This window comes from Salmo salar, chromosome 01 (genome assembly GCF_965601325.2).
Source record: "Salmo salar chromosome 01, fSalSal1, whole genome shotgun sequence".
Classification (NCBI taxonomy): domain Eukaryota; kingdom Metazoa; phylum Chordata; class Actinopteri; order Salmoniformes; family Salmonidae; genus Salmo; species Salmo salar.
In genome coordinates, this window is record NC_138291.1 from 176,766,084 (window position 1) to 176,792,573 (window position 26,490).

General features: G+C 47.4%; 1 protein-coding gene across 2 annotated transcripts in view; it reads right to left on the reverse strand.

The window, feature by feature from the left end:
* Positions 1 to 26,490, reverse strand: part of mapkap1 (MAPK associated protein 1) — a 125,577-nt gene that overhangs the window by 35,792 nt on the left and 63,295 nt on the right. Inside the window, exons 8-9 of one of the 2 annotated variants that reach the window (XM_082955283.1) lie at positions 16,152 to 16,260; positions 12,351 to 12,491 (exon numbers count right to left, since the gene is read on the reverse strand). In XM_082955283.1, coding sequence (XP_082811409.1) covers positions 12,351 to 12,491; positions 16,152 to 16,260 — 250 coding nt within the window. 2 annotated transcript variants of the gene reach the window in all.

A 26,490-nucleotide genomic window follows, 5' to 3' on the forward strand; every position in this document is an offset into this window, starting at 1 on the left:
AAATCACTAACCACGTTTACGGGACAAATGGTATTCCTCACACATTGCGAGAAAGCAGGTTTGAAATGAAAAGTTCAATTCATTTTTTTGGACTTTTTAAATGAATGATATATACCCATTGATTGTTGAAGAATATGACTTATAGGATACCTCATCAGCTGAATTCAACTGTCGTACTCCTACAAAAACCCAAAATATAAGCTTGCAGCGTCATTTTACCTTTCGGTTTTTTAAGGGTTCTGCTCAGTTCTTCCTGAATACCCCCTTTGAGAAGACGTGGAGGGTGCTTAAACAACACATTTGATCATCATTGAAAAGGAAAAAAAGGTGCAACACTCGTTCACCAATAAAAACGTAATGTTTTATTTAAGCAAAGTTAAAAAAGATTGACATTTCTGCCATTAAGTGACTTTTTTTCCCCAGAATCAATGCCCCTTCATAAACACCCCTTTGATAAACAACTTGGTAACCAAAGCAACGTCGTCATAAAAGTGAGGACATTTAGTGTTGATATTTGTCATTAGGCTGAGGAAACGTATTTTAAAACGCTAATCTATTGAATTACTGTTTATTTTAACAGTTGTGCCGGTACATGGCCATAAAAATAGCACCTTAAATTCCCTGAACGGGATACCTCGACAGAATGGGGACATCTCAGGCTCTAGCAATGCCTCCAATGGAGACAGGTTTGGTATACTTTGTGTCTTTCTCTCCTGTTTTGTTAATGTTTTCATTTGGTTATCAGGCAAGTCAGTGGGTTGGATGAGAACTGCATTTTGATGCTCTCTATAAAGGTAATGGAGAATAGGCTAGACACACACGCGCACACACACACACACACACACACACACACACACACACACACACACACACACACACACACACACACACACACACACACACACACACACAGACAGAGAGTGGGGCCTATGGTCTATGACAGATGTGTCAGCTGTCAATCAGAGCGGTTAATGTGAGGCAAAAGGGGGGCGGGAGAGATGAACCCAGGGATTTGTTTGGCGTTGAAATCCTTGGGCAGGCCACACACTGAAAATACATTGTTAAAATGCTTTCAGTGTTAAACTTAAATGACTAAACAAGATAAACAATGTAGAAAAAAAAGAAGAATGGATCTATATATTTTAATCACCAAAATAAAAGCTAGTCAGGGAGAATTGAAAATTCCCAAAACAATGAATTTAGCAGTATTATTATTATGTTTGAGCAAAAGAACATAGCATTAGCCATGGCAGAATATGTAGAATTGCAGGAAATTTGCTTTTAAACTGAAATAATTTATCCCCCTCCATGGAGAAATGTGTAGAATTACAGGAAATTGACTTAAAAAAAATATATATATATATATTTTTTTCAATCTCTACACTGCCAAGATGGGAGGGCCTCAAAAATGATCTGAAATCCAGCACCCATTGTCACGCCCCTGCCACACCCATTACCTAAGCCACTTTTAATATCTAGAAAAAAACCTGGAACCCGGCTGTCAATCAGAGCGGTTAATGTGAGGGAGTGCAGGCAAAAGGGCAGAAAGATGATTCCGGCTGTCAATCAAACGATGGTCACCATTCCACAGGGAACAGAAAGATCCTGTACCGCGTCTCAAATGGCTCCCTATTCCCTATTTAAGTGCACTACTTTTGGCCAGTGCCCTATGGTCAAAAGTAGTGCACTATTCGTGAATAGGGTGCCATTTTGGGACGCAGGCCCAATCGCAGCCGCACGGAGTACTGGGAGAAAACATGGAGACAACATGGAGTACTGGGAGACAAATGGAACTGCTTTGATGGAGGAAGTCTGTTTTTTGTCTGTCATCATTGAAAATAGAGGTCGCTTCCCTTCACCCTTTATTCTTCTCTATAAGGTTGAGTTCTGTTGAGTTTTCTGTAAAAATCTCAGTTTGGATTTCAGAGGTAAGGCATTCGAAGCCACTAGTGCCTCTTCCACTGCCTCAATTTAAAATCCCCAAATCAGTCATTTTGACAGATTCAAATTCGAAAAGTGTTGCGTTTTGGTGGCACATGGCATCCCCCCTCCCACCCCCCCAAAAAAAATGTATGTTCATGTGCAAGTTCCACGTTGGTAAATAGTGTGTCATCCTAAGTGTATACATCTTAGGCAAATCACATTAATTACCCGGATAAAATATCTGATTAAAGATTTTTTTTATTTTCTTCTGCTCTACAGGATTGACAATTACAGATCACCACTAAAAGGGAATCAGAAGGATCCCGGCAGACCCTATTGTCACTTACACTCTATACATCACAGCCACTGATGTAATATGGACTCAGTCACTTGTATTGATGATAATGGTTATTAAATTGCCACCCTATTTTTCCTTGGCCACATGGAATTGGTTGCTATAACAAGCCCTAATCCAATTCCGTGACAGAGGCCTCGCCTAATGCTATGTGAAGGGGGCAGATTGAGCATCACCATTGAGGGTTATTAGAAAAATTAAGATGGGGGGCTGGCACCCCCAGACCCCCCGTCTTACACGACCCCCCCCCCCCCCCCCCCCAAATCTCCTCTATAACTGCCTTCCAGGGGCATCAGCCCATTCTCTTATAGGGGGAGAAATGAAGACCGCCGACTATCTGTGAGTGAGTTGTTCCAAACTGTAACGAGAGACGACACTTTTCCAATAACCGCCCCGGTAATTCGGCCCATTCATTTCCCTCACCGCGGTTAACAAGCTTTATTAAACCAGCAGCATCGCATGGCTGCCGCCACCATCTTTTCTCATTTGCATCAATTAGGAAGAAGCCCAGAGCTGGGCTCTCTGGGTGGAGGTGGACCCCCAGCAGTGACGCTGGGCAGACTATTCTGTTACGGAGGTGGTCTTTTGAGGGAAAAGCAGCTAGAACCAGTGTCTTCAGTCAAAGAGACGACAGTGGGACGCTTGGTGCGTCAAGATTCCTGATGTCACGGGAAGGTCAAAAAGATCATCAAGGACAACAACCACCTGAGCCACTGCCTGTTCACCCTGCTACCATCCAGAAGGCGAGGTCGGTACAGGTGCATCAAAGCTGGGACCGAGAAACTGGAAAACAGCTTTTATCTCAAGGCCATCAGACTGCTAAACAGCCATCACTAGCACAGAGAGGCTGCTGCCTACATAGACTCATTAGTCACTTTAAACAATGCCACATTATGTTTACATATCTTACATTACTCATCTCATATGTATATACTGTATTTTATACCATCTTGCCTATGCCGCTCGGCCATCGCTCATCCATATATTTATATGTACATATTCTTATTCCATCCCTTTAGATGTGTGTATTAGGTAGTTGTGAAATTGTTAGATTACTTAGATATTACTGCACTGTCGGGAACTAGAAGCACAAGCATTTCGCTACACTCGCATTAACATCTGCTAACCATGTGTATGTGACCAATAACATTTGATTTGATTTGTAACCAGCACAGAAAAAGGGGAGACAGAGGAAACACAAAACTATGAAGTGGACCAGTCAGGAGAGACAGAGGACACTATGAAGTGGACCAGTCAGGAGAGACAGAGGACACTATGAAGTGGACCAGTCAGGAGAGACAGAGGACACTATGAAGTGGACCAGTCAGGAGAGACAGAGGAAACACAACACTATGAAGTGGACCAGTCAGGAGAGACAGAGGAAACACAACACTATGAAGTGGACCAGTCAGGAGAGACAGAGGAAACACAACACTATGAAGTGGACCAGTCAGGAGAGACAGAGGAAACACAAAACTATGAAGTGGACCAGTCAGGAGAGACAGAGGAAACTATGAAGTGGACCAGTCAGGAGAGACAGAGGAAACTATGAAGTGGACCAGTCAGGAGAGACAGAGGATACACAACACTATGAAGTGGACCAGTCAGGAGAGACAGAGGACACTATGAAGTGGACCAGTCAGGAGAGACAGAGGAAACACAACACTATGAAGTGGACCAGTCAGGAGAGACAGAGGAAACACAACACTATGAAGTGGACCAGTCAGGAGAGACAGAGGAAACACAACACTATGAAGTGGACCAGTCAGGAGAGACAGAGGAAACACAAAACTATGAAGTGGACCAGTCAGGAGAGACAGAGGAAACACAACACTATGAAGTGGACCAGTCAGGAGAGACAGAGGAAACACAACACTATGAAGTGGACCAGTCAGGAGAGACAGAGGAAACACAACACTATGAAGTGGACCAGTCAGGAGAGACAGAGGAAACACAACACTATGAAGTGGACCAGTCAGGAGAGACAGAGGAAACACAACACTATGAAGTGGACCAGTCAGGAGAGACAGAGGAAACACAACACTATGAAGTGGACCAGTCAGGAGAGACAGAGGAAACACAACACTATGAAGTGGACCAGTCAGGAGAGACAGAGGATACACAACACTATGAAGTGGACCAGTCAGGAGAGACAGAGGAAACACAAAACTATGAAGTGGACCAGTCAGGAGAGACAGAGGAAACACAACACTATGAAGTGGACCAGTCAGGAGAGACAGAGGAAACACAACACTATGAAGTGGACCAGTCAGGAGAGACAGAGGAAACACAACACTATGAAGTGGACCAGTCAGGAGAGACAGAGGAAACACAACACTATGAAGTGGACCAGTCAGGAGAGACAGAGGAAACACAACACTATGAAGTGGACCAGTCAGGAGAGACAGAGGAAACACAACACTATGAAGTGGACCAGTCAGGAGAGACAGAGGATACACAAAACTATGAAGTGGACCAGTCAGGAGAGACAGAGGAAACACAACACTATGAAGTGGACCAGTCAGGAGAGACAGAGGAAACACAACACTATGAAGTGGACCAGTCAGGAGAGACAGAGGAAACTATGAAGTGGACCAGTCAGGAGAGACAGAGGATACACAAAACTATGAAGTGGACCAGTCAGGAGAGACAGAGGAAACACAACACTATGAAGTGGACCAGTCAGGAGAGACAGAGGAAACACAACACTATGAAGTGGACCAGTCAGGAGAGACAGAGGACACTATGAAGTGGACCAGTCAGGAGAGACAGAGGACACTATGAAGTGGACCAGTCAGGAGAGACAGAGGAAACACAACACTATGAAGTGGAAGGTCTTGGTCTACAAGCTTGGTTGCGCCACAGGGAGTTTGGTAAAGATAAAGCCCGCCTCTCTAGCCTCCCTCTCTGCCCCTTACATGCTGACCACACATTGCTTCTATTTGTGACGCCGAACGCGATGGTGTGGGGGGACAAAATCTATTTGCGCACGATGGCGGACTTTGGACATGGTGTTAGTGCTGAGCGAAATGTTGGTTATTTTTCGTTTTTTTTTTTAAACAACTAATTGGCCGTTGGTTGAATTATTTGAATTCCATTTTGTTCTGGGTTTTTTCTGTGAGCTCAATGCGCTGCAGTTTCTCTAGTGATAAATCAGATCATCATGCCTGAACTGTGTGATGTAGTATGGAGTTGTAGTTTCCAACAGTTTCTACATAGTTTAGTGCAGAAAATGTGATAATTAACTACAATGACCATAACCCATTGTGCAGCTACTTGTCAGGCCTGTGACAGAAGAATGCGCGATCTAGAGGGAATACATAGAGAGCAGTTTCTTCACGAGGTATCTCTACCTGAAAATACATGATCTAAATGATTGATAGTTGGTATTCAGCAGTCATAAAAGTATGCCTTATTTACTTTGAATAACTATTAAAATAGTGATTTTGTCAGACAGCGTAGACAGCAGCTCTATAGAGATGATGACTTGGAATGAAATAATAAAGTCATCAAATAAAACCAATGTAATATACACTATAACTGAAATCTTTTATTAAAGTAATGTGAATAAGTGTTGGTTAATAAGTGATAAGCAGTAATGGACAGTCACTACCATCATGGGTCTTTTATTCATTGTTGTATTCTGTGTTGTTGCAGCATTCAACCCAAAGAATGAATATTGCATTTCATGTTTAAAAATAAAAATCTCAATCGTGATGATTTTTTTATAATCGCACCGAAACGACCTCGAAAAGCACTAATCGCTCAGCACTACTACCCCTAAAACAGCTTTCCTCCCTGACAACTATCTGTCTTCCTTCTTCAACCTCAGGAGCCTGAAAACATTTGTCTTGTCACCAAAAGCCCTCACTAACTTTTACAGATGCACAATTGAGAGCATCCTGTCGGGCTATATCACCGCCTAGTACGGTAACGGCACCGCCCACAACCGCAGGGCTCTCCAGAAGGTGGTGGGTCTGCACAACGCATCACCGGGGGCAAACGACCTGCCCTCCATGACACCAACACCACCCGATGTCACAGGAAGGCCAAAAAAGATCATCAAGGACAACAACCACCCGAGCCACTTCCTGTTCACCCCGCTTCCATCCAGAAGACGAGACAGATTGTTAAACAGCCACCACTAGCACAGAGAGGCTGCTACCTACATACAGACTTGATATCATTGGCCACTTTAATAAATGGAACACTAATCACTTTAATAATGCCACTTTAAGAATGTTTACATATCTCACATTACTCATCTCATATGTATATACTGTATACTGTATCCTTCACTATCTATTCTTACTATCTATTGCATCTTAGCCACTCTGTCACTGCTCATCCATATATTTTATACTTATATATTCTTATCCCATTCCTTTACTAGATTGTGTGTATTAGGTTTGTTGTGGAATTTGCTAGATATTACCTGTTAGATATTACTGCACTGTCGGATCTAGAAGCCTAAGCATTTCCCTACACTCGCAATAACATCTGCTAACCATGTGTATGTGACCAATACAATTTCATTTGACATGCCGCGGCCCCTCCCACATTTGACAGTGTCCAGATACAAGCACACACAGACAGAGATTTTGCAGACACGTGCACACTGTCTGGTACTAATGCCTCTGGCTCAATCCACATAAATCCTACAGCTATGGGACACTGGGACATTCCTGCCTCTGTGAATCTGGAATTGGGATTGACTATCCCCCTTCGGTGTTGACATTAAGTAACATCAGTTTGTACCACTAGCTGGGGGGGGGGGGGGGGGTGGTCAGCTTTAATATTGCTGATAGATAATGGCTTCTATCAATGTAATTGTCATTATCAATCCCCCATATATATATATACACACTATACATATATACACAGTTGAAGTTGGAAGTTTACATACACCTCAGCCAAATACATTTAAACTCAGTTTTTCACAATTCCTGACACTTAATCCTAGTAAAAATTCCCTGTCTTAGGATCACCACTTTATTTTAAGAATGTGAAATGTCAGAATAATAGTAGAAAGAATGATTTATTTTAGCTTTTATTTCTTTCATCACATTCCCAGTGGGTCAGAAGTTTACATTCAGTATTTGGTAGCATTGCCTTTAATTTGTTTAACTTGTGTCAAACGTGTCGGTTAGCCTTCCACAAGCTTCCCACAATAAGTTGGGTGAATTTTGGCCCATTCCTCCTGACAGAGCTGGTGTAACTGAGTCAGGTTTGTAGGCCTCCTTGCTCACACACACTTTTTCAGTTCTGCCCACACATTTTCTATTGGATTGAGGTCAAGGCTTTGTGATGGCCAGTCTAATACCTTGACTTTGTTGTCCTTTAGCCATAACTTTGGAAGTATGCTTGGGGTCATTGTCCATTTGGAAGACCCATTTGCAACCAAGCTTTAACTTGCTGACTGATGCCTTGAGATGTTGCTTCAATATATCCACATAATTATTTTCCTCCCTCAAGATGCCATCTATTTTGTGAAGTGCACCAGTCCCTCCTGCAGCAAAGCACCCCCACAACATGATGCTGCCACCCCCGTGCTTCACGGTTGGGATGGTGTTCTTCGGCTTGCAAGCGTCCCCCTTTTTCCTCCAAACATAACAATGTTCATTATGGCCAAACAGTTATATTTTTGTTTCATCAGACCAGAGGACATTTCTCCAAAAAGTACAATCTTTGTCCTCATGTACAGTTGCAAACCGTAGTCTGGCTTTTTTATGGCGGTTTTGGAGCAGTGGCTTCTTCCTTGCTGAGTGGCCTTTCAGGTTATGTCGATATAGGACTCGTTTTACTGTGGATATAAATACTTTTGTACCTGTTTCCTTCAGCATCTTCACAAGGTCCTTTGCTGTTGTTCTGGGATTGATTTGCACTTTTCACACCAAAGTACGTTCATCTCTAGGAGACAGAACGTGTCTCCTTCCTGAGCGGTATGACGGCTGCGTGGTCCCATGGTGTTTATACTTGCGTACTATTGTTTGTACAGATGAATGTGGTACCTTCAGGCGTTTGGAAATTGCTCCCAAGGATGAACCAGACTTGTGGAGGTCTACAATTTTTATTCTGAGGTCTTGGCTGATTTCTTTTGATTTTCCCATGATGTCAAGCAAAGAGGCACTGAGTTTGAAGGTAGGCATTGAAATACATCCACAGGAACACCTCCAATTGACTCAAATGATGTCAATTAGCCGATCAGAAGCTTCTAAAGCCATGACATAAGCTGTTTAAAAAGGCACAGTCAACTTAGTGTATGTAAACTTCTGACCCACTGGAATTGTGATACAGTGAATTATAAGTGAAATAATCTATCTGTAAACAATTGTTGGAAAAATTTGTTGTGTCATGCACAAAGTAGATGTCCTAACCGACTTGCCAAAATTATGGCATTTGTGGAGTGGTTGAAAAACGAGTTTTAATGACTCCAACCTAAATGCATGTAAACGTCTGACTTCAACTGTATGTATTTAGATTTATATTTAATTTTTAAAAATATATTTCCTGTCTTTATTATTCTCCCCTAACCCTCCCTTTTCAGCCATTCCTGAACCTGCGACCAGAAAGAAGCTACATATGGACAGGACCAAGACAAGTGACCTAATGATTCCACCTCTCCTTTTTCTTCAGCGCTTTGGACTGTAATAGAATCCCTCTGATGTCATCATACAGTCAGAGTGGAGTGCCCTCTTGGAAAAGACATCATGACGCTAAAGGCAGAGTAGAAGGTGTGGGATGGGTTTGAAAAAGACAAACCTCACAGCCATTACAAAACCCCTCAATGGTTTGTCAGCAAGGCTTAGGACCACCCCCCCCTCTCTCTCCCTGCCCGCCCCTGCCTTTTCTGCTCTTCTCCAACTTTGTTTAATCTGACACGCTGAACGCATCTGTTGGCGGTTAAGCCGTGGTGTTTGCTAGCTGCCGTCGCCTCTGAAACCCCAGGAAACCCCCTATCTCTGAGAAACACTGGGGAGAGCATCCGACAGGTCTTTTGGTTTTAAGAACCCATCCTCTGTCAGCCTAGGGAGAGGAGGCTCCACAAAGCTGGCAGCCTGGTTTCAATTCAATAATATCAGCGTGAATGCAATAACAAAAAAAGCGGCTAAAATATGTGAAAATGCGAGGCGTTGTCGTTACACGTGTCTGACAGATGATGGGTAACACTGTGAATGAGATAAATCATTTGTTTGAATATGAAACATTTGCCCAAGAAAAGCCAATAGTTGATGGGTTGGTAAAGCCTCAGGTTGAGTGTTTTTTTTAAATCAAACATCAATATAACTAGTCATTCTACTTTACAAATACAGTTCAATAACATGATCATCAATTTGCTATTGGCAGTGACAGAGAGGGGTTAACAGGTGGGCTGTAATGGGCTGTGACAGAGGGGTTACAGATGGACTGTGACAGTGAGAGGGGTTAAGAGATGGACTGTAATGGGCTGTGACAGAGAGGGGTTTACAGATGGACTGTGACAGTGAGAGGGGTTAAGAGTAGAGGACATTTGTCCCATGTGCTGGTTATGATCGGAATAACAGAGTAGAGGATATTTGTCCCATGTGCTGGTTATGATCGGAGTAACAGAGTAGAGGATATTTGTCCCATGTGCTGGTTATGACAGGAGTAACAGAGTAGAGGATATATGTCCCATGTGCTGGTTATGATCGGAGTAACAGAGTAGAGGATATTTGTCCCATGTGCTGGTTATGATCGGAGTAACAGAGTAGAGGATATTTGTCCCATGTGCTGGTTATGACAGGAGTAACAGAGTAGAGGATATATGTCCCATGTGCTGGTTATGATCGGAGTAACAGAGTAGAGGATATATGTCCCATGTGCTGGTTATGATCGGAGTAACAGAGTAGAGGATATTTGTCCCATGTGCTGGTTATGACAGGAGTAACAGAGTAGAGGATATATGTCCCATGTGCTGGTTATGATCGGAGTAACTGAGTAGAGGATATATGTCCCATGTGCTGGTTATGATCGGAGTAACAGAGTAGAGGATATTTGTGCTGGTTATGACAGGAGGAACAGAGTAGAGGATATATGTGCTGGTTATGGCAGGAGTAACAGAGTAGAGGATATTTGTCCCATGTGCTGGTTATGACAGGAGGAACAGAGTAGAGGATATATGTGCTGTTTATGACAGGAGGAACAGAGTAGAGGATATTTGTGCTGGTTATGACAGGAGGAACAGAGTAGAGGATATTTGTGCTGTTATGACAGGAGTAACAGAGTAGAGGATATTTGTGCTGGTTATGACAGGAGTAACAGAGTAGAGGATATTTGTGCTGGTTATGACAGGAGTAACATAGTAGAGGATATATGTGCTGGTTATGACAGGAGTAACAGAGTAGAGGATTTTTGTGCTGGTTATGACGGGAGTAACAGAGTAGAGGATATATGTGCTGGTTATGACAGGAGTAACAGAGTAGAGGATATTTGTCCCATGTGCTGGTTATGACAGGAGTAACAGAGTAGAGGATATTTGTCCCATGTGCTGGTTATGACAGGAGTAACAGAGTAGAGGATATTTGTCCCATGTGCTGGTTATGATCGGAGTAACAGAGTAGAGGATATATGTCCCATGTGCTGGTTATGATCGGAGTAACAGAGTAGAGGATATTTGTGCTGTTATGACAGGAGTAACAGAGTAGAGGATATTTGTGCTGGTTATGACAGAAGTAACAGAGTATCCATGTGAGTGTGAGTATCCATCCAATACACATGTAAAAACTTCACGACTAGAAAAGACAGACTTGGATTCAAATCTCAGTTCTAAAATAGTGCAAGTCCAACTGTGAACAAGGACTGTCTCCTGTACAGAGGACATGTCCCCGCTCATGGACATCAGTCAGACCAGGAGGAGACACAACGCTTCCCAAACGGCATCCTATTCCCTATACAGTGTACTACGTTTGCCCAGAACCCTATGGGCCCTGGTCAAAAGTAGTACACTAAATAGGGAATATGGTGCCATTTGGAACGCATGCAGTCTCCTCCTGGTCTGAATTAACGCTCATTACCAAAGCCAACGGGCCAGTGGGGGGGTGGCGACAGAGGTTACCATGGCAGATTGTTGTAAACAACAAGATTGATCCTGCTTTCCAGGAAGTGACCTGGTGACCCTGGTCTGACCTGTGGCAACGTGATTGGAGGGGGAGATTTAGTTTCTTTCTCATGCCGTACCTACGTCCTCCGACTGAAACCTAACCGGCGGTAAACGACTGCTTGACTAATTCAAAACAGAGAGAGACCCAACTTAGAAAACTATTAAGGTATAAACAGCATTTCATAGCATCCCCAGATGTTTAACCTTAATGTACATTAAAGTCAAAAACGGTCTCTATTTTTATTTATTTATAATGCCTTGGAAGGCTGGACCAACGTGTTGTCTGTGGGCTCCAAAGGACAGAATGGAGAGCAGGGTTGGCCTGTGTGGGGGGGGGGGGGGGGGGGAGTAGGGTCGGGCCTGCGTGGGGTGGGGGGGAGCAGGGTCGGGCCTGCGTGGGGTGGGGGGAGCAGGGTCGGGCCAGTGTGGGGTGGGGGGAGCAGGGTCGGGCCAGTGTGGGGTGGGGGGGAGCAGGGTCGGGCCAGTGTGGGGTGGGGGGAGCAGGGTCGGGCCAGTGTGGGGTGGGGGGAGCAGGGTCGGGCCAGTGTGGGGTGGGGGGAGCAGGGTCGGGCCAGTGTGGGGGGGGAGAGCAGGGTCGGGCCAGTGTGGGGGGGGGAGCAGGGTCGGGCCAGTGTGGGGTGGGGGGAGCAGGGTCGGGCCAGTGTGGGGTTGGGGTGGGGGGAGCAGGGTCGGGCCAGTGTGGGGTTGGGGGAGCAGGGTCGGGCCAGTGTGGGGTTGGGGGAGCAGGGTCGGGCCCGTGTGGGGTGGGGGGAGTAGGGTCGGGCCCGTGTGGGGTGGGGGGAGTAGGGTTGGGCCCGTGTGGGGTGGGGGGAGTAGGGTTGGGCCCGTGTGGGGTTGGGGTGGGGGGAGCAGGGTCGGGCCAGTGTGGGGAAGGGGGGGAGTAGGGTCGGGCCAGTGTGGGAAAGGGGGGGTAGGGTAGTGAGTATTTACCGAGCTGTACGTCAGTGGTGAAGCGGAGCTTGTGGATCATGCTGATCTTGAAGGACTTGTAGCGGTGGCTACTCAGCATGTCCTGCACCGTGGTGATGTCCATGGGAGGATCCTCCTCTGAACTGTCCTCTCCTCTGGAGCCTGACAGAGAGAATGGAGAGACAAACAGGGGGTGGGAGAGAGCGAGAAACGGGGGTGGGTAGAGAGAGAGATAAACGGGGCGGGGAGAGAGAGAGAGAAACGGGGCGGGGGAGAGAGAGAGAAACGGGGTGTTGGGAGAGAGAGAGAGAAACGGGGCGGGGGAGAGAGAGAGAGAGAAACGGGGCAGGGGAGAGAGAGAGAAACGGGGCGGGGGCGAGAGAGAGAAACGGGGCGGGGGAGAGAGAGAGAAACGGGGCGGGGGAGAGAGAGAGAGAAACGGGGCAGGGGAGAGAGAAACGGGGCAGGGGAGAGAGAGAGAAACGGGGCAGGGGTGAGAGAGAGAAACGAGGCAGGGGAGAGAGAGAGAAACGGGGCGGGGGAGAGAGAGAGAGAAACGGGGCGGGGTAGAGAGAGAGAGAAACGGGGCAGGGGAGAGAGAGAAACGGGGCAGGGGAGAGAGAGAGAAACGGGGCGGGGAGAGAGAGAGAGAGGGGGTCGGAGAGAGGGGGTCGGAGAGAGAGAGGGGGTCGGAGAGAGAGAGAGAGAGAGAAACGGGGCAGGGTAGAGAGAGAAACGGGGCGGGGGAGAGAGAGAGAAACGGGCGGGGGAGAGAGAGAGAGAAACGGGCGGGGGAGAGAGAGAGAGAAACGGGGCGGGGGAGAGAGAGAGAGAAACGGGATTGAGGAGAGAGAGAAAGAGGGGGTCGGAGAGAGAGAGAGAGAGAGAGAGAGAGAGAGAGAAAGAGGGGGTCGGAGAGAGAGAGAGAAAGAGACAGGAGGAGAGAGGGAGAGGGTCGGAGAGAGGGAGAGGGTCGGAGAGAGAGAGAGAGAGGGGGTCGGAGAGAGGGGGTCGGAGAGAGGGGGTCGAGCGAGAGGGGGTCGGAGAGAGAGAGAGAGAGGGGGTCGGAGAGAGAGAGAGAGAGGGGGTCGGAGGGAGGGGGTCGGAGAGAGGGGGTCGGAGAGAGAGAGAGAGGGGGTAGGAGCGGGAGAGAGAGAGAGAGGGGGTCGGAGAGAGAGGGGTCGGAGAGAGAGAGAGTCGGAGAGAGGGGGTCGGAGAGAGAGAGAGAGGGGGGTCGGAGAGAGAGAGAGAGAGAGAGGAGGGGTCGGAGAGAGAGAGAGAGAGAGAGGGGGTCGGAGGAGAGAAGAGAGAGAGGGGGTAGGAGAGAGAGAGAGAGGGGGTCGGAGAGAGAGAGAGAGGGGTTCGGAGAGAGAGAGAGAGAGGGGGTCGGAGAGAGGGGGTCGGAGAGAGAGAGAGAGGGGGTCGGAGAGAAGAGAGAGAGGGGGTCGGAGAGAGGGGGGGTCGGAGAGAGGGGGTCGAGAGAGAGAGGGGGTCGAGAGAGAGAGAGAGAGAGGGGGTCGGAGAGAGATGAGAGGAGAGGGGGTCGGAGAGAGGGGGGTCGGAGGAGAGAGAGAGAGAGAGGGGGGTCGGAGAGAGGGGGTCGAGAGAGACGAGAGAGAGGGGGTCGGAGAGAGGGGGGTCGAAGAGAGAGAGAGAGGGGGTCGGAGAGAGAGAGAGAGAGAGGGTGGTCGGAGAGAGAGAGAAACGGGGTGGGAGAGAGAGAGAGAGGGGGTCGGAGAGAGAGAGAGAGAGAGAGAGAGAGGGGGTCGAGAGAGAGGAGAGAGAGGGGGGTCGGAGAGAGAGAGAGAGAGGGGTCGGAGAGAGAGGGGGTCCGAGAGAGGGGGGTCGAGAGAGAGAGGGGGTCGAGAGAGAGAGAGGGAGTCGAGAGAGAGAGAGAGAGAGGGGGTCGGAGAGAGAGAGAGAGGGGGTCGAGAGAGAGGGGGGTCGAGAGAGAGAGAGAGAGAGAGAGGGGGTCGGATGAGAGAGAGAAACGGGGTGGAGAGAGAGAGAGAGAGGGGGTCGGAGAGAGAGAGAGAGAGAGAGAGGGGGGGTCGGAGGAGAGAGGGGTCGAGAGAGAGAGGGGTCGAGAGAGAGAGAGGGGGTCGGAGAGAGAGAGAGAGAGAGGGGGTCGGAGAGAGAGAGAGAGTCGGAGAGAGGGGGTCGAGAGAGAGAGACAGAGAGAGGGGGGGTCGGAGAGAGAGAGAAACGGGGTGGAGAGAGAGAGAGAGGGGGTCGAAGAGAGAGAGAGAGGGGGGTTGGAGAGAGAGAGAGAGGGGGTCCGAGAGAGAGAGAGAGAGAGAGGGGGTCGGAGAGAGAGAGAGAGAGGGGGTCGGAGAGAGAGAGAGAGAGAGGGGGTCGGAGAGAGAGAGAGGGGGTCGGAGAGAGAGAGAGAGGGGGTCGGAGAGAGAGAGAGAAAGAGGGGGTAGAGAGAGAGAGAGGAGGTCGGACAGAGAGAGAGAGGGAGTCAGAGAGAGAGAGAGAGAGAGAGAGAGAGAGGGGGTAGAGAGAGAGAGGGGGTCGAAGAGAGGGAGAGAGGGGGTCGGAGAGAGAGAGGGAGAGAGGGGGTCGGAGAGAGAGAGAGCGAGGGGGGGGTCAGAGAGAGACAGGGGGTCGGAGAGAGAGAGAAAGAGGGGTCAGAGAGAAAGAGGGGGTCGGAGAGAGAGAAAGAGAGAGAGAAAGAGAGAGAAAGAGGGGGTCGGAGAGAGAGAGAGAGAGAGAGAAAGAGAGAGAAAGAGGGGGTCGGAGGGAGAGAGAGAAAGAAGGGGGTCGGAGAGAGAGAGAGAGAGAGAGAGGGGTCGGAGAGAGAGAGAGAAGAGGGGGTCGGAGAGAGAGAGAGAGAGAGAGGCTGGTCGGAGAGAGAGAGAGAGACGGGGTCGGAGAGAGAGAGAGAGAGAGAGAGAGAGGAGTCGGAGAGAGAGAGAAGGAGAGGAGAGAGAGAGAGAGAGAGAGAGAAGAGAGGGGGTCGGAGAGAGAGAGAGCGAGGGGTCAGAGAGAGACAGGGGGTCGGAGAGAGAGAGAGAGAGAGAGAGAGAGAGAGAGGGGTCGGAGGGAGAGAGAGAAAGAGGGGTCGGAGAGAGAGAGAGAGAGAGAGAGAGAGAGAGAGAGAGAGAGGGGGTCGAGAGAGAGAGAGAGGGGGTCGGAGAGAGAGAGAGAGGGGGTCAGAGAGAGAGAGAGAGAGAGAGAGGGGGTCGGAGAGAGAGAGGGGGTCGGAGAGAGAGAGAGAGGGGGTCGGAGAGAGACAGAGAGAGGGGGTCGGACAGAGAGAGAGAGGGAGTCGGAGAGAGAGAGAGAGAGAGAGAGAGAGAGAGAGGGGGTCGGAGAGAGAGAGAGCGAGGGGGGGTCAGAGAGAGACAGGGGGTCGGAGAGAGAGAGAGAGAGAGAGAGAGAGAGAGAAAGAGGGGGTCGGAGAGAGAGAGAAAGAGGGAGAGGGTAAGAGAGAGGAGGAGAGAGGGAGAGGGTCGGAGAGAGGGAGAGGGGGTCGGAGAGAGGGGAGAGGGGGTCGGAGAGAGGGGAGGGGGTAAGAGAGAGGAGGAGGAGGAGGAGGAGAAAAACCAGAGACGGAGACTACTTTCAAAACCAAGAGTAGATGAAACCTTGCATTGAAGAAAAAGTTAAGCACAGACTATAAAAATATGTTCAGATGAGAGATATTCAGGCCATTAGTGGTATTGACTCGACCCAGGAGGATCCTCTGTGTAGGGTGAAGTTGCCCCCTAGATGCTGATCTTGGGTCAGTTTTTGAATTTCTGTCACTAATTGTTAAGAGCTACGGTTGTGGCAAGATGAAGCTGCTCCTAGATCACACCGACGCAGAATACTCACTGTTTTCCCTGACCAGGCAGAACTCTAGGGTGCTCTGGCTCTCCAGGCTACAGTCCAGATCCACGGGCACGTTGGGCTCTGTCTGCCTCTCCAGACGGTACATGGGACCCTGCGGCACAGCGAGCACAGGGTCAAACGCAATGCCCACAACTGACTCCACAGAGACCCATGGATTACCATATACAGTCGACTGCTAGGGTTATCTATACACCGGCTTTTTAACACGAGGAAGTAGAAATAACGGACAATACTTTTAACATCTTTTAAAGTTTAGAATAGTTTGTTTTGTGTACGTGCGTTTGTTCGACGTAGACAAAAAGAACCGAACCAAGACATGGGGAAACAGGGGAGAAAGGGATGAGGGCAGGTAGACAGAGGAACAGGAGTTGGAGTTAGAGGAATTAGCGGGGACAAGCAACAGAGATGCTCTTTGGCTCCCGCCACACTCGTCAAGACCAAGACCACAGGGTCACAGCTCCTCTTCCTCTACCCACCCAGGGCACTCCTTTGGTTCAAACAAAAGGCTACATTCATTCAGTCTCTCCCTCCCTCCCCCTCTCTCTCCCCCTCCCAACCCCCCCCTCCCTCTCCTCCCCCATGTCTCCCCCCCTCTCCCCTCCCTCCCTCCCCTCCTCTCCTCTCCTCCCCCATGTCTCCCCCCCTCTCCCTCTCCCCTCCCTCCCCTCCTCTCCTCCCCCATGTCTCCCTCCCTCTCCCCCTTCCTGTCCCTCCCTCCCTCCCTCCCTCCCTCCCAGGCATGTCAAGGTCAGCGCTCCACCGCGGTATTTAGACGACCGTAACCGGGAGCCCAATTAGATTCACAAACCTTTTCTTTTCTTTGTGGCGACTCCGAGCTTCCATAATGGGGACCCATTTTTAGGTGACCTCTTTGGGCTCAGGAGATGCAATTATATCCCCTCGGGAAAACGACCAACAAAGAAATAAAGTCCAACTGTACAGCGGTAACAGAAGAAACGATACTAGATGAGGGACAGGAAGTTGACGTCTGCTACTCCTGCTTTGCTGTTACTCTTTAGAGTTTGACTGGGCTGGCTCTCTTCAGCGCAGGCATGCAAGAGCAGAACATTTTACATTTACAGACGGAACAGTACACATTGGATAAAGCACACGCGGAAAATGTCCACTGAAGTTAGGTGACAGTTTGCATTCTGTCTGCAAGGCCCCCCCCCCCCCCCAAAAAAAACGCACTCAACCAGTGATCAGTCAAGCGGTTGATTTGCTCGGGAAAGAATTCATTTATGATATGTAGATGTGGTGATATCATAGCTTTTTAACAAAAACCAGAGAGTCTTTAAAAGAAGTATAAGCGGTCAAAGAGAGATTGAATTAACAAGTAACTGGTGATGTGGACCAGGCACATCATATTATATCTAAAGATATCATTTTAATCAAATTTGTCCTTCTGAATCAATACATGTTGCTTCTGAAAGATGGGACAGGATGTAGATATTTCGGGTGGTATCTCTATCTGAAAGCCCCTCGCCGCCCAACCACCCAGCAATGTTCCCATGTTATGTAAGGTGGCCTAAAGAAAAAATAATAATCCACCATGAAGAGGGGGTGGAATGCATTTCCAATTCTTCTCTTGCTTTCTTTCTAACACAAAAAAAAAGAGGGAAAAAAATCCTTAATAAAAGCAAGAAAAGTCTACGTATGGCAAAAGACTTTGGGCAATATTTACCCTTTCTCAAATACCGCGGGTTTCCAAAATGTCACCCGAGCCTCAGCGAGCCATCAAAAGAATATGCCTCGAAGTCCTGGAGCGTATCGTGCGTTCACAAGGTAAACAAACATGCTAAGAACGTGCTAAAACCAGCTGTATCGCACAGTGGTAGGTCAAATATTGTAATGTTATCCTAATAATTTGCTCTAATCACCGTTTGACTGAGGGTAGCGAAATCTTCGCTACAACTTTGAATTGGGTGTAGAATACGCTAGAAGGTGCAGGAGAATTCTACCTCAGTGTCTTCGGTAGAGGCCGCGAACCTCGAGGGGGGGTCACTGCTTAGATGTGGAGTCGGAGGGAGGGCGAAAGAGTGTGACTAATGGTGAACACGGAAAATGACCTTTTCGATTCCTGCCTGACGCGGAGCACGATGGTGAGCGGCTGGGGCGAGCCTTGATAAAGGACATGACGTGAGCACCAAGGATAAAAACCATATGCTGAGAGGAAAAGATGCCCTGCCTTGGTGTGTGTGTGTATAATACATTTGTTACTGGGTGAATGTGTGTGTGTGTGTATATAATATGTTTGTTACAGGGTGAATGTGTGTGTGTGTGTGTGTGTGTGTGTGTGTGTAACATGTTTGTTACTGGATGAATGTGTGTGTGTGTATATAATATGTTTGTTACTGGGTGAATGTGTGTGTGTATAATACGTTTGTTACTGGGTGAATGTGTGTGTGTGTGTGTATAATACGTTTGTTACTGGGTGAATGTGTGTGTGAAGGGACCGTGTAGGTGTGAGCTAATTGTGCAGTTCATAAGAGTAAAACCAACTCATACAACTAAACTGAAGCGATGACAAACAGAACGCTGGAAAGAATACTGGGTGCGTCTAACATCTGATTGGTTAACGAGACCGGCTCCATAAGGCCAACTGCCAATCATGTAGTTAACTGTTTACAAGACTTTTCTAACATCTGATTGGTTAACGAGACCGGCTCCATAAGGCCAACTGCCAATCATGTAGTTAACTGTTTACAAGACTTTTCCATACATTCATTCATTGCTCACATACAAAAATGAGCACCAAAAAAATCTAAATAAAGTAAAAAGTGACACCTTTTGCCTTTCGTGAACTAACAGTCACACTTCACTTTTTCCTATTAGCTGATGAGCTATTTTATTGAGGAAAAATATAGTTAGTATAACTGAGGTGTGGTTGTCTCACCTGGCTATCTTCAGATGAATGAACCAACCGTAAGCAGCTCTGGATTAAAGCATCTGCTTAATGACTAACATGTAGAAACATACAAACATACAACAAAAACATGGACACACAGTTGACTCGCAAACACAAATAGATACACCTACTCACGTTAGACAAAGGCAAGGTGCGCACACACACACACACACACACACACACACACACACACACACACACACACACCACCTCCCCCCGAGCTTCAGACCTCATCTGCAGTTCAGACACACGCGTCGTCCTAGGCCCAGCCATCACCTCCTCCCCAAATGTCACCACAGTTTGCTCGATAATGTGCTCGAGCCCCATTCAATACCCCCTTATCTTCTGGCACAGACCCACCCGTTTTATATTCCTCCCCCCCCCCACCCCACCTTCACACACCACGTCATATTTCATAGCATTTAGAGCATCCACGTCGGGCCATTTCATTCAGTTTACCCTTTTATACATGTCGGTTTGCTGGGTGATTTTGTTTCTTCATGTGATATTTTGGGGTACGTTTGAGTGTTTCGAATGTCCTTATGGACTGGGGCCCATCTGATTATAAGCACATTTAGTGGAGGGGAGAGGGGAAAGGAGAGAGGGGAGAGGAGAGAGGGGAGTGGAGAGAGGGGAGAGGAGAGAGGGGAAAGGAGAGAGGGGAAAGGAGAGAGGGGAAAGGAGAGAGGAGGGGAGAGGAGAGAGGAGAGAGGGGAGAGGGGAGAGGGGAGTGGAGAGAGGGGAGAGGAGAGAGGGGAGTGGAGAGAGGGGAAAGGAGAGAGGGGAGAGGAGAGAGGGGAGTGGAGAGAGGGGAGTGGAGAGAGGGGAGAGGAGAGAGGGGAAAGGAGAGAGGGGAGAGGAGAGAGGGAGTGGAGAGAGGGGAGAGGAGAGAGGGGAAAGGAGCAAGGGAAGAGAGGAGAGAGGGGAGTGGAGAGAGGGGAGTGGAGAGAGGGCTGTCGGTGATAAGCGCTCTGCCCTTAAGGAAGGAGAGGTCGTGTCACCTTGCAGAGTACCGAGATGAATTTCATACATAAAATGGCCGCATGGCTACATTCAATTGGATCCCGGGTCTGTCTAGACGAATTCTTAACAGCACGTTATGATGAAGTATGTTTGGTTCCTGGCAATTCTTCACTGTTGCTGTTCGTTTGACCTAACGGGTGTTTGGTAGAACTGGGATTAACACGATCAGTCAAGGAGAGCACATTTATGTTAAGCTCCAGCTATAGAAAAAATGAATAGAAAAACACTACTATACAAAATGGCCAATACCAGTATTTCTTGGAGCAAACTCAGACCGTAGATCCCATTCTATACGGAAACCACTGGAGGTAAAAATTATCATTCAAGCACAGCAAGATGGCGAGACCTTGAACTCTTATTGTGAAAAGAAAGCAAAGGAGAGATTGAAAGAGAGCATGAGAGACAAAGAAGATTGGAAAAGAGTCTCACTCTAGTGAGTAAATAAATAATCAATACTCATCTAAATGTAAATGAGAGTAGCCCTCTGTTGAAGGTGTGTATGAGAGAGAGAGAGAGACAGAGAGAGAGACAGAGAGAGAGAGAGACAGAGAGAGAGAGAGAGAGAGAGAGAGAGAGAGAGAGAGAGAGAGAAAGAGAGAGAGAAAGAGAGAGAGAGATAGAGAGAGAGAGAGAGGTGGTGTTTGGGGTTATCAACCAGACCATTTTCCACAGACACTGGGGCCACAACCTAATCACCATCACTCAGGTTCCTGGACTGCAAAATGGATCTAGAAATAAATCCAAAGCATCACCATGCTAGCCAGGCCAGGCAAGGAGGCCACGCTTCACTGGACTCAAAGGGTTCTCTCTGAGATTTGGTGGGTGTCTGTATAGACGTATGGCAGCTTTGGTAATGGCACCAGATAGAGCAGGTACTGAGTGAAAATGAATAGGGGATCGGGACTAAGCCCTATGGTACTCCATTGTATCTCTTTACAGAAGAGGCATACTTCGACCTTTGACCCCTGTCTGTTTGCAGATTGCTTGTGTTGGAATTCCCCATGAAAAGGATCAGAAGTGACACTGCTCAGGGAAGATGACGCAAATGTTGACGTCTCAGGCAAGGTTACTCATCCCGGCGAGTGTAGTTCACCCAAACACACCGCCGCAACACTACAAACATTTTAGTCTAACATGAACATTTAGAGAGAACAATTTAAAAAAAATAAAAAATAATAATAATAATAATAATAATTTGGGCAGACTGACTGGAAAAAAATAAACCACAAGGGTGCGAGTGCCTGTTTTTGTGAGAACATCTGTGGATGACTATACTGCTGAGAGGATCACAGTGGTTTTCCTCAAACTTCTTAAAAACAAGAGAAAAAAAGGCCATAGAGACAAGGTGGTAGGTTGAGTTGACACCTGTCAGGAGGATGGGAAATGTTCCACGTTCACCACAAGTGTTCAATCCTTCACGTTGTCATCTCAGACCAAGACTCTGGGATGCCCCCATGAAGCAAGTACACAAACACATGTAGAGAAGACATGTAGCTAAAGTTGACAGGGAACACTTAAAAGAGGACATGTGCTCAAAAGTATCTAGATACAGTATAACTTCAAGCTATACAGTATATCCTAGAAGATATGGTGTGTCTGACCAATAGAGAGCCAGAGTGTTGGTGTGTCTGACCAATAGAGAGCCAGAGTGTTGATGTGTCTGACCAATAGAGAGCCAGTGTTGGTGTGTCTGACCAACAGAGAGCCAGAGTGTTGGTGTGTCTGACCAACAGAGAGCCAGAGTGTTGGTGTGTCTGACCAACAGAGAGCCAGAGTGTTGGTGTGTCTGACCAACAGAGAGCCAGAGTGTTGGTGTGTCTGACCAATAGAGAGCCAGAGTGTTGGTGTGTCTGACCAACAGAGAGCCAGAGTGTTGGTGTGTCTGACCAACAGAGAGCCAGAGTGTTGGTGTGTCTGACCAATAGAGAGCCAGAGTGTTGGTGTGTCTGACCAATAGAGAGCCAGAGTGTTGGTGTGTCTGACCAATAGAGAGCCAGAGTGTCTGACCAATAGAGAGCCAGAGTGTTGGTGTGTCTGACCAACAGAGAGCCAGAGTGTCTGACCAATAGAGAGCCAGAGTGTTGGTGTGTCTGACCAACAGAGAGCCAGAGTGTTGGTGTGTCTGACCAACAGAGAGCCAGAGTGTTGGTGTGTCTGACCAATAAAGAGCCAGAGTGTTGGTGTGTCTGACCAATAGAGAGCCAGAGTGTTGGTGTGTCTGACCAACAGAGAGCCAGAGTGTTGGTGTGTCTGACCAACAGAGAGCCAGAGTGTTGGTGTGTCTGAGTGTGGTATAGTGTCCGCTGAGCTCACTGTTATTGTAATGATTATCTGTTATTATCGTTAATCGCTGGCACATTATACAGTCAGTGTCGTATTACCCACAAGGAGGAAGATTCTCCGTTAAAATGGCTGCCTTGCTGGGCATAGCTAGACATTCAGAAATACTCTGTGTCTTCCCTTTCCATTGTGCAATCCTTCGCACTTAACCTATTCAATTCTCAGAGGAACTGGCAACCCTCTGGTTCTATTCACAGGCAGCTCTCACCTGAAATGAGAGCTAAAAGTGACACATTTGAAGACGTAAAAGGCAAAATCTGGAAACGTTACAGGGATAATGGCCCCCACTCAGTAGCTGTGGAAGAGCTCCCCTGCTGCTGGAAGGTTGGGGCGCTAGTGATGCAGTTTACCTCAGGAGACCGTGAGGTATTTCTCAACACATTTATCCTTCGCCAAGGCACTGCAGAGGGGCTTTCAAGATTAAACAAGTTCAAGTTTATTTTTCTTTCCGTCAAATGAGCAATTGGGAACGCTTTGATGAATTAGATCATTTCAAACACTTTTGTGGGAAGAACTCTCATTGGGCACTGTGTGTGTGTGTGTGTGTGTGTGTGTGCGTCTTATGCGCAAGCATGAACATCTGTGTCTTAAGGGAAGGGGCTGTAGAATAATATTTATTCCCGTAGACATGGTCATTGAGGCAATTTCAGTAAAATTGGGGACAGGTTTCAGTTGCAATCCAAGAGGTTTCCTCTGGCCCCAATTCCCATAACTATTCCCGTAACTATGACTTCACACTTCAAGCAAAAAGCCCCAAGAATATGAAAAAAGTAGTCCTCCTTTATACCCACCGTATTAGTCCTCCTTTATACTAGGGATGCACGATATATCGGTGAACATATCAGAATTGGCCGATGTCTATTCTTATCCGTATTTTTTTGAAACTGCACTGTCGGTTAGGGGCTTGTAAGTAAGCATTTCACTGCAAGGTCTACACTTGTTGTATTCGGCGCATGTGGCTAATAAAATGTGATTTGATGTCTAGTTTAACGCCGATGTTAAAGGTACCGTGCATACCTATATAATGTAGGTACATGACGTAATGACGCCACGTAATATTTTGCGCTACACATACAAGACAGCATTTAGAACCTAGTCCACACAATGCCTGCTGTGTGGATCGAGCAGTCAACAAGTCAAGCAGTCATTTGAAAGAGTAAGAACATTTCAGTGAGAGAACTCAAAGGCGAAATCCATTAACGCCAAGATAATGGAATTCATTGCCCTTGACAATCAACCGTTCTCTGTCGTGGGTGATGTTGGCTTTCGCCGACTGGTCGAGCACCGGTACACACAACCAAGTGCACTATTTTTCAGATGTTGCCTTACCGGAGTTACACAGTGATAGCGTCACTGCTATTAGCTTCACGATACATACATACTATGGAACGCAGTTATGGTTTTTGTGTGTCAAAAAAGATACAGTAGCACTGTCAAAGCTGTACAAAAAAAAGTCTACAAACAAGCAAACACCGGCCACAAACGATATGTTTACAATACCGCGTTGGTAATAAAGCATCATTTGTTCGACCGCAACTTCTGTGGTAGCTAGCTTTAGATTGGTACCTAGCTAGCACCAATACAACCAGATTGAAAACAATGACCCGTAGAAACTGCAAGTCATTTTCATTATTCTTAGCAATGATTTAGGAATCCTTGTGAGTAAGTATTAGTTAGGTTGCCACTCGTTGTTCACCTATTGAAATTCAACTTCAGTTCATGAAAATAAATACGTAGCTAGCCAGCTACTTAACCCTGTTGCCCAAAGCTAACGTTATAAGCAGCCAGCTAGCTTCATCTGGTTGGTGAGGCTGGACCGGACCGGGTTATGTGTTATGAAGCTAGCCACAATAAGGATTAGGCACAATAGCGGAATTTCCGGTTTGCCTTCAAAATAAAAGTATGTCATTGACAGTGATGCAAATTAATACAAATAGTAGAATTATGCAATACTTTTATTATGAAGGCTAACAGCAAATTCCACTATTGTGGCTAATCCTTATTGTGGCTAGCTTCACATAGATGGGTCCGACAACTATTAATCAAATAAGAACGGTCTTATAAGTTAGGGTTATTTTAGATGATGACACCTAGCTATATAGTTAGCTAGCTATAGCTACTGAAACAGATTATGTCATGTTATTTGACACATCAAATACTGTTATTTGACGTGTATATTTTTTGACACGCAAAGACCCAAACGGCGTTCCATAGAAATCCTGGTTGAGAATGAAACGACTTAACAAATGAACAACGAAACAGCACAATAAGTGAAAGAAATGGGTTTTGACTATGTTTTACTGGTAATGGGGACATACATAAATAAATACATTTTAAATATCGGTTATCGGTATCTAATTTTTTGGCAAGGAAGACATTGAATATTGGCCAAAAATGTAATATCGGTGCATCACTACTTTATACCCAGCGTATTAGTCCTCCTTTACGCCCCACCGTATTAGTCCTCCTTTACGCCCCACCGTATTAGTCCTCCTTTATGCCCCACCGTATTAGTCCTCCTTTATACCCCACCGTATTAGTCCTCCTTTACACCCCACCGTATTAGTCCTCCTTTACGCCCCACCGTATTAGTCCTCCTTTACGCCCCACCGTATTAGTCCTCCTTTATGCCCCACCGTATTAGTCCTCCTTTATACCCCACCGTATTAGTCCTCCTTTACGCCCCACCGTATTAGTCCTCCTTTACGCCCCACCGTATTAGTCCTCCTTTACGCCCCACCGTATTAGTCCTCCTTTACGCCCCACCGTATTAGTCCTCCTTTACACCCCACTGTATTAGTCCTCCTTTATACCCCACTGTATTAGTCCTCCTTTACGCCCCACCGTATTAGTCCTCCTTTACGCCCCACCGTATTAGTCCTCCTTTACGCCCCACCGTATTAGTCCTCCTTTACGCCCCACCGTATTAGTCCTCCTTTACGCCCCACCGTATTAGTCCTCCTTTATACCCACCGTATTAGTCCTCCTTTATTCCCCACCGTATTAGTCCTCCTTTATGCCCCACCGTATTAGTCCTCCTTTATAACCCACCGTATTAGTCCTCCTTTATACCCCACCGTATTAGTCCTCCTTTATACCCCACCGTATTAGTCCTCCTTTATACCCACCGTATTAGTCCTCCTTTATACCCACCGTATTAGTCCTCCTTTATAGCCCACCGTATTAGTCCTCCTTTATAGCACACCCTGTTAGTCCTCCTTTATACCTACCGTATTAGTCCTCCTTTATACCCACCGTATTAGTCCTCCTTTATACCCACCGTATTAGTCCTCCTTTATACCCACCGTATTAGTCCTCCTTTATACCCCACCGTATTAGTCCTCCTTTACACCCCACCGTATTAGTCCTCCTTTATGCCCCACCGTATTAGTCCTCCTTTACGCCCCACCGTATTAGTCCTCCTTTATACCCACCGTATTAGTCCTCCTTTATACCCACCGTATTAGTCCTCCTTTATACCCCACCGTATTAGTCCTCCTTTACGCCCCACCGTATTAGTCCTCCTTTATACCCCACCGTATCAGTCATCTTCCCTCTAAAAAACAAACCGCCTCAATCATCGGCTGGGGGAGAGAGGTAACAATAGAGCTCACGTCAGAGAGGGAGATGAGAGAGCTCACGTCAGAGACGGGGAGGTGATAGAGCTCACGTCAAAGAGGGAGGTGAGAGAGCTCAGGTCTAGGAGGGGGAGGTGATAGAGCTCACGTTTAGGAGGGGGAGGTGATAGAGCTCACGTCTAGGAGGGGGAGGTGATAGAGCTCACGTCTAGGAGGGGGAGGTGATAGAGCTCACGTCTAGGAGGGGGAGGTGATAGAGCTCACGTCTAGGAGGGGGAGGTGATAGAGCTCACGTCTAGGAGGGGGAGGTGATAGAGCTCACGTCTAGGAGGGGGAGGTGATAGAGCTCACGTCTGGGAGGGGGAGGTGAAAATAGAGCTCACGTCTAGGAGGGGGAGGTGAAAATAGAGCTCACGTCTGGGAGGGGGAGGTGAAAATAGAGCTCACGTCTGGGAGGGGGAGGTGAAAATAG